This window comes from Moschus berezovskii, chromosome 8 (assembly GCF_049115385.1).
Source record: "Moschus berezovskii isolate FMDL1 chromosome 8, NW_MosBer_1.0, whole genome shotgun sequence".
Lineage (NCBI taxonomy): Eukaryota > Metazoa > Chordata > Mammalia > Artiodactyla > Moschidae > Moschus > Moschus berezovskii.
In genome coordinates, this window is record NC_142467.1 from 100,482,783 (window position 1) to 100,495,063 (window position 12,281).

General features: G+C 52.1%; 1 protein-coding gene across 1 annotated transcript; it reads right to left on the bottom strand.

The window, feature by feature from the left end:
• Positions 1-92: 92 nt before the first annotated feature.
• On the bottom strand, positions 93-5,233 carry KLF1 (KLF transcription factor 1). Its single transcript, XM_055431540.2, has 3 exons — positions 5,118-5,233; positions 3,623-4,463; positions 93-1,697 (listed from the first exon to the last, which is right to left on the bottom strand). Exons 1-3 carry the CDS (start codon positions 5,202-5,204, stop codon positions 1,522-1,524), a joined length of 1,104 nt encoding a protein of 367 aa, XP_055287515.1. The 5' UTR covers positions 5,205-5,233; the 3' UTR covers positions 93-1,521.
• Positions 5,234-12,281: the final 7,048 nt, after the last annotated feature.

Genomic DNA, 12,281 nt, shown 5'->3' on the forward strand with positions numbered 1-12,281 from the left:
CCCTGATAGGCTCCACCCTCTGGCTCGGCCCAGACACGCCCTCTCAAGGCTAAGCGGTTTCCAGCGTCCGCCTGCGATTCTGCTCCTGGCCAACCACAGCTCACGTCCTTCTGCTAGGCCCTGCCTCCGTCTCTTTCAACTCAGATTGTGTTTGCTTAGCGGTTCAGTCGTGTCCGACTCTTCGAGACCCCGTGGACTGTAGTCTGCCAGGCTCGTCTGTCCATGGGGATTCTCCAGGCAAGAATACTGGAGTGGGTTGTCCTCCTCCAGGGATCGAACCCAAGGATTGAACCCAGGTTTCCCGCATTGCAGGCGAATTCTTTACCGCCTGAGCCACCAGGGAAGCCCCATTCCCGGCTAATCCCAATGAACACTCTTAGACTTAACGGTGCTCTTTCCCCGGTTTATCCGTCAGACGCAGTTTTGGACTTTATCATTTCCTGCCTTACAGCCTGAGGTCCAACTCGTGTGACTTTTGCTCCTTTAAAGGGAGCTTGTGCTGTTGGTCCTCCCCATTTTCATTCTGCATGTCCCCCCACCCCCACTCCGCCACTGTACACAGGCTAGCCAGGGGGTCACTTTGGATCATGGTAGGGTGAAGGATGCTGGGGCTCTGGGACTGAGCTGAAGATTCCTTTTTTTAAAAAAAAAAAAATTATTTTGGCCACTTCACAGGGTATATGGGATCTTAGTTCCCCAGAGATCGAACCCGTGCCCCCTGCAGTGGAAGCGCAGAGTCCTAACCACTGGACCACCAGGGAATTCCCTTAGGATTCTTAGTGGAGGAAGAAGATTCTTAAGTAGAAAAGAAGGTCCCTGTGAATGTCCCTGGGCTTCAAGGCAGGAAGCAAGGACAATGTAGCCTGACCTTGGGGTGGGGGAAGGAGGGGCTGCAAGGCAGTCAGTGCCCAAGGAAGGTTGCCCAGTTTTAGGAGATGAGTATGTAAATGTGTGTTGTTCAATCGCTAAGTCGTGTGTATGGTCCCCCAATATCAGCTCTGGGGTTACGGCTTCTTCCCAACTACCACAGCCAAAATCCACAAATTCAGGCCAACACAAGTTTTATCTGGGAGGGGCATTTTTACAAGACCCATAACCATTCACAGCAATGCCAGCCTCTATGTGGAGTTTCAGGTGTCACAGTGTGAAGCCTTCTTCTAGAAGCAGAGCTCTGGGATGCCTCACCCACTCACTGTCTAGGGTCACCTGTGAGCTGGTTCGATGGTCCAGCTCTCTGAGAGTCTGTCTCTTTGTCAGAAGTATCAGAGTATCCATCTGAGTCCGTTTATTTGGAGGTCTGTCTTGCTGGGTCTACATGATCGCGGCTGTCTGTGGCCGAGGACCTGTGGGAACTTATGTTGGAGGCTCTCCCAGGTGCGTCTATTGGCCAGTCCTGACCTTTTGCTGGATATGTGGGGCCTAGAGTCCAGATGAGGATTCAGCCGAGGGAAACCACCCTGCGTGGATCTGCTCCTGTTCCAACCCCAGTCCCCAGGAAGGTCCAAGTGCCAGAGGCGGAGCTCAAAGATGACGCTTCATGTGCAAGGCCAGATGATCGGAGCGTGAAAATGCACGCGAACAGAGCTGGCAGCGGAAGGGGCGCTGTCCTGTGTGTTTTCGGTAGTGACGGGTCAGCTCGTCTGAGCGCGCGAACCGCCAGCCACAGCCATCCCACGTGCAGGCGTATGGCTTCTCCCCTGCGGAGATGAGGAAGCCTTGAACGCCACTGTCCACCATACTTGGTCCCAGGGTCTTCCCTCCTAGCCTAGGCCGGGACTGCGTGCATGCTAAGTCGTTTCAGTTGTGTCCGACTCTTTGAGACCCCATGAACTGTAGCCTGCCAGGTTCCTCTGTCCATGTGATACTCCAGGCAAGAATACTGGAGTGGGTTGCCATGCCCTCCTCCAGGGAATATTCCCCACCCAGGGATTGAATCCGAGTCTCTTACGTCTCCTGCATTGGCAGGTGGGTTCTTTACCACAAGCGCCTAAGGTGAGGCCGGTGAGGCGCCCAGATCGTGAAATTTAAGGAGGCTTTCACGCTCGGGGAAGGCCCGAATCTACACCCAGAACCGACATCCTTTTCATTTCCGGGGCACAAGTCACGCTGTCTATGCTGCTGGCCCTGCTTCCTGTGTCCTCACATCCTGCCCCGGCGTACTAATGCCCTTCCAGTTTTTGTCCTTTGGCACTGCCCCCTGTGTTTCAGCCTCTTACTGTACCAGGGGACCCCCCAGCTGCTGTTCAATCCTGTTGCTGGCCTGGATCCTTGAGCCCCGAAATCCAATTGGTTTCCACGCCCTGTCCTGGGTGATTAACTTTTTCCCTCTGCTAGACTCGGCCCCTCCTCCCTACGTTCCTGGACAGGTCTACTCGTGGCCCCATCCCCCTAGGCACAGGCCTCCTTCCTCCTCCCTCTGGCCCTCTATTCCATGTCCCCGCCCTTTTTTTGGCTCCTTGGGTTCCCGGCTTTTCCTCCTGTGCCCACCCTCCTCTGTTTCCCAGCTATTTATCTTCAAACTCCAGGAACTGCCTCTGCTTCTGGGCCCCTCAAACTAACCCTCCTGAGCTCCAGCACGCCCCCTACAGTCTGGCTAAGACACTCCCTCTTTATATTCCTGGCTATGGCCCCTGAGTGGCTTCCCAGGTGAAAAGTGAGTTAGTCGCACACTTTGTATTTTTGCGGTCCCCTAGACTGTGGCAAGCCACTCCAGTACTCTTGCCTAGAAAATCCCATGGATGGAGGAGCCTGGTAGGCTGCAGTCCGTGGGGTCGCTAAGGGTCGGACACGACTGAGCGACTTCACTTTCACTTTTCACGTTCACACATTGGAGAAGGAAATGGCAACCCACTCCAGTGTTCTTGCCTGGAGAATCCCAGGGACGGGGGAGCCTGATGGGCTTCCGTCTATGGGGTCACACGGAGTCGGACACGACTGAAGTGACTTAGCAGCAGCAGCAGCAGCAGACTGTAGCTTGCCCAGCTCCTCTGTCCATGGAATTCTCCAGGCAGGTGTACTGGAGTGGGTTGCCATTTCCTTCTCCAGGGGATTTTCCCGAGCGAGGGATCGAACCCGGGTCTCCTGCATTGCAGGCTGATTCTTTACCAACCGAGCCCCGGGTGGCGCAGTCGTAAAGAATCCGCCTGCCGATGCAGGAGTCGCAGGAAAGGCGAGTTCGATCGCTGGATCCGGGAGAACCCCCCTAGAGTACAGTCCATGGGGTGGTAGAGTCGGACACGTCTGAGCACGGCGGCCCCTGAACCCCTTACTCCCACTTGCCCCAAACCTGAACCCTGCGTCTTTGGCCCCGCCCTTGGTATTCCCTCTTTCTCTCCCGGGGTTCCTCCTCTAGCCCCGCCCCCACACAGCTTGCCGGGCTCTCTGCTTTTCGGCCCTTCCTTGGTTCAGGTCTTAGCCGCTGGTTCCCTGAAATGTTTCCCGGGTTCTCTGTCGCCACCCGCCTTCCCCTCTGCTCTTCGGCCGGCTCTTGATGTTCCAAGCACCCCAGCATCTGAGACTTTGCTTTAGTCCCGCCCCTTGCTCCAGTTCCCAGCTCCTCGACCGCCCCCGGCTCCCAAGGCCCCGCCCAGCCCCGCCCCTGCACCGGGGCTCGCCCGCTCACCTGTGTGCGTGCGGAGATGCGCCTTCAGGTGCGAGCTCTTGGTGTAGCTCTTGCCGCACCCCGGGTGCGTGCACGTGTGCGCAGCCTGCCTCTTGCGTGCCCACGATCGCCGGCTGCGCTTGGATGGCGCGGCCTCAGCCGTCCCTCCTGGGTCTCCTGTAGTCCCCCCGAGTCCTGCACCCGTCGTCCCGGGCCCTAGACAACTCAGGAAGGAGTGGGGCGAGGCGGGGCCGGGTGCTGGCGCCTGGAGCCCGCGGAAGAGCTGGAAATGCCCTTGGTACTGCGGGATCGGGTATAGCGCAGGGTATCCGGACAGCAGCCCGTAGGGGGCGCCCGGCGCTGCAGGCACTGAAAGCCCGGTCCTCGGGAAGTAGCTGCTGGAGGAACCCGCGCCCGGTCCCGGGTACAACGGCTGCAACGGCAGCGCTTTGGGCTCGGGGGTCGGGATCAGGGATGGGCCCACGAAGGTATCGGGAGCCGGGGTTCGTGGGACCGGGCGCGCCCAGCCCAGGTGCTCCTCAGGGCCCAAGAGCCCAGACACCAGCCCCGGACCGCCCGCATACGCGCCCAGAGTCTCGGGCGGCGGTGGGAATTGCGCTCCGGAGCCCTCGCCGGGCGCCAGAGCACAAGTCTGAGGCGGGCAGGTCTGGGGCGCGCCGCCGGGCTCTGGGCACGGGAAGTTGGTGAGGAGGAGATCCAGGTCCCAGGGGGTAGCTGTGTCCCTGTCATCATCTTCGTCCTCCCCAGGCGCGTTCTCCAGCTCAGGCCTCACGTGGAGGGGTGGCCCAGTATGGTCGGGGGGGCCCGGGCCCAAGTCCTGCACGTCTTCAGAGCGCCACCACTGGGGGAAAGGGCCAGTAACATGGAGCTTCAGCCGACACCAAGGTATCCTACCCATAGACAGTGGGGGCCGGATGCCCTGATGGGGGCAGGCTGGCCAGAGGCTCAGTAAAGGGGTCTTGTTTGCTTGTCTGTCATGTCAGTCTGTCCCACTCCCTCACAGTTGTCCGTCTCCCCCCTCACTCCCCCAGCTCCAGAGACGGTCTATCGGGTCAGGCTGGAGACAAGAGATAAGGCTTATATTATCTAGAGTCTCCTGCCATGCTCAGGCATGGGGGAAGGGTTGGCAGAAGAATGGAAGGCTAGGGGAGGCTCAGCCTTGCCTCAGTTTCCCCCCCAAGAACCTTCCTCCCTTTCCACATCCCCTAACAAGAGTAATTCCTGGGTGTCCCCTCACCATAGCTGTCATTTCTCTCTTATATCTGGGGGTGTCTCACTGAGCCTAGATCCCTGTGTTGTTCTGTTCCCAGCCTCAGTCTTCCGTGACAGAAATAGGACCTTAGACCAAGTTCAGACCCCTGGCTGGCACTGAGGACTCCCAGTCCTGAGCAGGGCAAGATGTGAATTCCAGGGCAACATGCAGACACGCTCCCCCAATTCTGTGGCCAGGGCCCAGAACCCTTGCCAGCCCACCTAGACCCCCACCTGACCCCACCTTGAGGATGTCTTCTTGTGTGTCCGAGAAGGGGCCCAGAGCAGTCAGCGTGCTGATGGAGGGCAAGGCGGTCTCCGCTGCAGCCATGGCTGGCTGGTGCCCACCCTGGGGCTCAGGCCTCCTCTCTCTTGGCAGCCTCGTGGGCTCTGAGGCTCTGATGGCCCCTTGGAGGGCTCCTCTCTCCCCTCAGCTGATTGGCTGTGGCCTCTGATAAGGGCCAGGAGAAGGTGGGGGTCACCGTTTCTGGGGAACAGACTTCAACCAGGCCTGTTCGGGGCTGATTCTTGAAGTCTGACCCTGTATCTGAAAACAATCAGATGTTCAGGGTCTTAAGGGTTCAGGGGGTGGGGGTTCAGGAGATGGGGGTTCAGGGGTTGGGCAGAGTGAGGCAGTGTGTTCCCAAAGAAGGAGAAATGTGGGGGCCTGTTCTCAACTACCTTCCTGGAGAAGAGGTGATGGGCACAATGGGGATTCTGGGAAGGAGCTTCAAGGCCCCCTTGCCCCTGACCAGGGCCTTGCAGCTCTCCCCTTCCCCATAAACAGCAGCTACCATGCTGATGGCGGGACTTGGCATGAACTCCCTACCAAGCCAAGCATTATCAGACTCCCCAGACGTTGGAGGCTGCTATCAGGTGGGGGCCCAGAACAGTCAAGGCTCTGTCCCCAGTGAGTGGGAGGGCTGGGGGCTGGGGATTAACTTGGTTTTCAATTTCCTGGGTGTGAGCTGCCCGGGTCTGAGCCCAGTGGCAGGAGAGGCCCCTGCCAATCAGTGGTCACTGTCTACCATGGAGAGCCCCACCCCCCACCCCAGGCAACATGCAGGGGGTATGGGGAGGCTGAGGCTGGTGCAACTACAACTGCTCTAGATGGGGGGGCCTTGGGACGAGGAGGCCACTCGCCTGTGTGGGATGGGACTGTTGCATCAGGCCATAGGAAGTACTTGATCAGAAGGTGACCCAATTGCTGCTTCCTTTGTGGCTCAGCTGGTGAAAAATCTGCCTGCAATATGGGAGACCTGGGTTTGATCCCTGGGTTGGGAAGATCCCCTGGAGAAGGGAAAGGATACCCACTCCAGTATTCTGGCCTGGAAAATTCCATGGACTGTATAGTCCACGGGGTTGCAAAGAGTCGGACTTGACTGAGCAACTTTCACTTTCTACCCCACAGTGGGGAGAGATCTAGGTTGTGCACCAGAGACCTCCGCCATGGTACCCAGGGATTCCAGGTGATGACAAAGACATACAGTTCATAGTCGCACACACACATTATGCAATTGTATAATGACACAAATTCCTGGTCCCTAAGTCACACAGCCCATATAAGTCCCTGCTCAGATAATTGTATGTCTGGGCATCACAGAGACCATGCACAAACATACAATTCCCAGGTGCAAAAACACCCATCTACTACATCGTTACACGATGTTATAGCCATACACTGCCTCAGACATAGAACTCATGATCAGGTACTGACAGTGACACACAGTCACTCAAATCACACACAACCACACCCTCGGTTTTGCCGCAACCAAACAGATCCACGGAGATCCCCAGATATACTGTCACATAAATAGAGAAGATGCTGCCACACAACCCCATCAAACACAGATGAAACCTCAGATGCGAAAGTGTAAAGCACATCTACAAGTGTTTCCCTGGTGGCTCAGTGGAAAAGAATCCACCTGCCAAAGCAGGAGACACAGGGGAGACCCCACATGCTGTGGAGCAACTAAACCCATGTGCCACAACTATTGAGCTTGTGCTCTAGAGCCCAAGAGCCACAACTGCTGAAGCCTGAGCACCCTAGAGCCTGTGCTCCACCACAGGAGATGCCACCACAACGAGAAGCCCGCGCGCTGCAACCAGAGAGTAGCCCCTGCTCCCTGCATCTAGAAAAAAGTCCGCACAGCAACAAAGGCACAGTCCAGACTAAATAAATAAAAGTATTAAACCACAGCAGTCCATACACTGCAACACAAAATCCCACATGATGCAATGAAGATTCTGTGTGTAGCAACTAAGACTGGACCAGCCAAATAAATAAATAAAAAGACTTTAAAATCCCAAGAGTGGTGGGCAGACAAAACAATAATGTAAAAGCCAGCTGGACAAACCCACTAGGATGGTTATTTAATATTTATTTGTATTTATTTATTTATTTGGCCACACCAGGTCTTCAGTTGCGGCATGCAGGATCTTTAGTTATGGCATGTGGGATCTAGTTCCCCGACCAGATATCCGACTCCAGCCCTCTGCCTTGGGAGTGCAGAGTCTTCGTCACAGGAGCAGTAGAGAAGTCCCTATGGCTACTTTTTTTTTTTTTAAAGAAAAATAAGTGTTGATAGGGATGCAGGAAAATTGGAACCATTGTACACTGCTGGTGGAAATGCAAAATGATGCAGCTACTGTAGAAAACAGTTTTATGAGTCTTGAAAAGGTTCAACATGTTACTATGCTGCTGCTCAGTCACTCAGTCGTGTCCGACTCTGTGTGACCCCAGTGGACTGCAGCGTGCCAGGCTCCTCTGTTTGTGGGATTCTCCAGGCAAGAATACTTGAGTAGGTTGCCATGCCCTCCTCCAGGAGAGTTAACATATGAGGCTGAAATTTAACTCCAAGGTATATACCTAAAAGAATTGAGAACAGGTACTGCAACAAGTGGGCTTCCCAGGTGGCACTAGTGGCAAAGAACTCACCTGCCAATGTAGGAGACATAGGAGATGTGGGTTCGATCCCTGGGTTGGGAAGATCCCCTAGAGGACTCCATGGCAACCCACTCCAGTATTCTGGAGAATCCCATGGACAGTGGAGCCTAGAAGGTTATAGTTCACAGGGTCACACAGAGTCAGACACAACTGAAGCAACTTCCCACATACTCATGCACTCATGGAACAAATAATTATACAGTAGTGTTCACAGAGCATTAGTTACAACCACCAAAATGTGGAAACAACCCAAATGTCCATTAATGAGTAGATGGATAAAATGTGGCCCATCTGTGCAATGGAAGATTATTCAGCCAGAAAAGTAATAAAGTGCTCATACATGTTACAAGATGGATGATCCTCAAAAGCATGCTATGTTAAAGAAGTCAGTTAAGAGAGGTCACGTTATATGATTCCACTTATATGACATATCCAGAGTGAGCATATCCATGGAGACAGATTATTGGTTGCCAAGGGCTGGGGGGAGGAGGAAGTGGGGAGTGACTGCTTAATGGGTACCAGGTCTCCTTTTGGGGGTGATGGAAGGGTTCTGGAACTATGTAAAGGTGGTGGTTACACAACACAGTGAACATACTAAAAGCCACTTAATTGTGCACTCTCCATTGCTGCTCAGGGAGCAGGCTTTTGCTAGTTTCAGCAAGTGGGGGCTACTCTCTACTTTTGGTGCATGGGCTTCTTATTGCAGTGGCTTCTGTTGCAGAGCACAGCCTGTAAAGCATGCAGGCTCAGTAGTTGTGGTACACGGGCTTAATTGCTCTATGGCATGTGGGATCTTCCCGGACCAGGAATTGAACCCTTGTCCCCTACATTGACAGGTGGATTCTTAACCACTGAACCACCAGGGAAGTCTGAATTGTACACTTTAAATGGTTCATTTTAGCCACTTGTAAAAGAATGAAACTAGAACACTTCCTAACACCATACACCAAAATAAACTCAAAATGGATTAAAGATCTAAATGTAAGACCAGAAACTATAAAACTCCTAGAGGAGAACGTAGGCAAAACACTCTCCGACATAAATCACAGCAAGATCCTCCAAGACCCACCTCCCAGAATATTGGAAATAAAAGCAAAAATAAACAAATGGGACCTAATTAAAATCAAAAGCTTCTGCACAGCAAAGGAAACTCTAAGCAAGGTGAGAAGACAACCTTCAGAATGGGAGACAATAATAGCAAATGAAGCAACTGATAAAGGATTAATCTCCAAATTATACAAGCAGCTCCTGCAGCTTAATTCCAGAAAACTAAGTGACCCAATCAAAAAATGGGCCAAAGAACTAAACAGACATTTCTCCAAAGAAGACATAAAGATGGCTAATAAACACATGAAAAAATGCTCAACATCCCTCATCATCAGAGAAATGCAAATCAAAACCACAATGAGATACCATTTCACACCAGTCAGAATGGCTGCTATCCAAAAGTCTACATGCAATAAGTGCTGGAGAGGGTGTGGAGAGAAGGGAACCCTCTTACACTGTTGGTGGGAATGCAAACTAGTACAGCCACTATGGAGAACAGTGTGGAGATTCCTCAGAAAACTGGAAATAGAACTGCCATATGATCCAGCGATCGCACTCCTGGGCATACACACCGAGGAAACCAGAATTGAAAGAGACACATGTACTCCAATGTTCATTGCAGCACTGTTTATAATAGCCAGGACATGGAAGCAACCTAGATGTCCATCTGCAGATGAATGGATAAGAAAGCTTTGGTACATATACACAATGGAGTATTTCTCAGCCATCAAAAAGAATGCATTTGAATCAGTTTTAATGAGGTGGATGAAATTGGAGCCAATTATACAGAGTGAAGTAAGCCAGAAAGAAGAACATCAATACCGTATATTAACGCATATATATGGAATTTAGAAAAATGGTAACCTGAACCCTGTATAAGAGACTGCAAAAGAGACATAGGCATTTAGAACAGTCTTTGGGACTCTGTGGGAGAGGGTGAAGGTGGAATGATTGGAGAGAATGGAATTGTAGCATGTATATTATCATAAGTGACCAGTCCAGGTTCGACGCATAAATTTTCCTCTGTTCAAAAAATAAATAAATAAATAAATGGTTCATTTTAGAGAACTCCCTGGCTCCAGTGGTTATGACTTGGCACTTTCACTGCTGTGGCCCTGGTTCAATGCCTGGTCAGGGAACAAAGATTCTGCAAGCTATGTGGCACAGCTGCAAAAAAAATATTCATTTTATGTTATGTGAATTTCACTTTATTCAAACAAAATGGTTGACATTAGAGTGGTTTCCTGGAGCAGTTTCCTGGAGAGGAAAGCAATCTCTCTTGAGGAGACATCTCCTTGATTTAGGATAAGGCACTCACAGGCATGTTTGGCTCTGGAAGGTGAGGCAAAAGGGTGAAGGTCCAGGGTGGGAGTTGGGGGTGTCTGGTTGGGAGACCAGGCCTCTGGGAGCATGTAGCCGGTACAGATGGCAGACTTCCCAGGGTGACAAGGCCTAAGTGTAGATTTGGGCTTCCTAGTGTGCATGCTGTCATCATCCTCTACATCCCCTGTGCGTCAGAGAACTCCAGTGCTCACAAGACGCCAGGGCAGGGAGCATTGGTGAAAGGACAGGATAGAAGGAGGGAGGCCACTGGCTCCAGCTAGAGGGGGGATGTCCAAAAGAATAAGAGCTATGCAGAATCCCAGACATTTCAGGGTGATGATTTACTCCCTACTGCGTGGGGAGGAGGGTTCAAATCATGGATATTAGAGGCCGGAAGGGCCCAGATACACCCAAGCCCCTTGGGGAAACGCAAGCTAGTGATCAGATTCAGACACGGTCTCAGTTACTCCCATCAGAGGCAAAGAAATTGCGTGAGGCACAGCATTCTACACACAGACATGTGGGAAGGGGTTTTCCTGGGCGGGCAGGGATGGGCCTGTCCTGGGAAGCAGGAAGACCAGATCCCGGGCCTGGTCCTTGTTCTGCACCTGGTCCATTTTTTAAAAATATAATTTTATGGAATAGGAAATAGCAACCCACTCCAGTATTCTTGCCTGGAAAATTCCATGGACAGAGGAGCCTGGTGGGCTAGAGTCCACAGGGATCACAAAGAGTCAGACACAACTGAGTGCTTCCTTCTCCTCTCTATCCCCCTCTGCCTTTCTCTTCACTGCTGCTTTGAAAATAAAAAGATAAAAAATTATATAATTGTCTATATTTAATTCTGGCTGTGCTGGGTCTTCATTGCTGTGTGGACTTTTCTCTAGTTGCAGCGAGTGGGGCTGTTCTTTGTTGTGGGGTGTAGGCTTCTCATTGTAGTGGCTTCTCCTGTCGAGGAGCACGGGCTCTAGAGTGTGCTGGCTTCAGTAGCTGTGGCATATATGCTTGGCAGTTGTGGTTCCCTAGACTCTAGAGGACAAGCTCAACAGTTGTGGTGCGTGTGGGGCCTAGTTGCTCTGCGGGCATGTGGGGTCTTCCTGGACCAGAGACGGAACCTGTGTCTCCTGCATCGGTAGGTGGACTCTTTACCACTGAGCCATCAGGGAAGCCCCTGCACTTGGTCGATTTTGATCTTAAGCAGGCCTGGTGTGCTGCGATTCATGGGGTCGCAAAGAGTCGGACACAACTGAACGACTGATCTGATCTGATGTGATCTGAAGACCATTCTGCTTTCCAGACCTCACTTTCCACAGCTGGAAAATGGCCAGGTCATAGTAGGTGAGTGGCTTTCAGTCAGAGATGGTCAAGCACGATGCATCCAGATTCAAAAGCACACCACATGTATGCTCATAAAAGTGATCTAGGTAAGCATAGCCACTCACTCAGGCAGACACTCACAACTCACAAACACACACAACACATAGACAAAATCACACTGACACATATACATATAGACAATCCCACATGCACACACACAAATATCTAGTCACATTCTCACGAAGATAACAGCCACATTTACAAAGAAAGCCATCGAAACAGTCACGCACATAGTACCACACAGACACGTGATTACACAGAATACCATTACACAAGCTTACAATTAGACAAGAAACCACAAAGACATTCAGCCACACAGACACAGTCACAGACAGTTAGACACACGACTGCCCATAGTCAACAGCCCCACAGTGTCACAGAAACAGTCAACTCCACTCACATACAGATACATAGTCACATAGGCTCAATCACCCGCACAGAATCACAAAGCAGAGGAAATCACATGTAGAAGGGCTTCCCAGGTGGCGCTAGTGGTAAAGAACCAACCTGCCAATGCAGGAGTCAAAGAGACGTGGGTTCGAACCCACTCCAGTATTCTTGCCTGGAGAATCCCCATAGACAAAGAAGCCTGGCAGGCTACAGGCCATAGGGTCTCACAGAGTCGGACACAACTGAAGCGACTTAGCACGCACTCACGCATGCACATACAGTAACTTGGTAAGCAAGCTTCCTGGGACAAACTGGCAGACAATT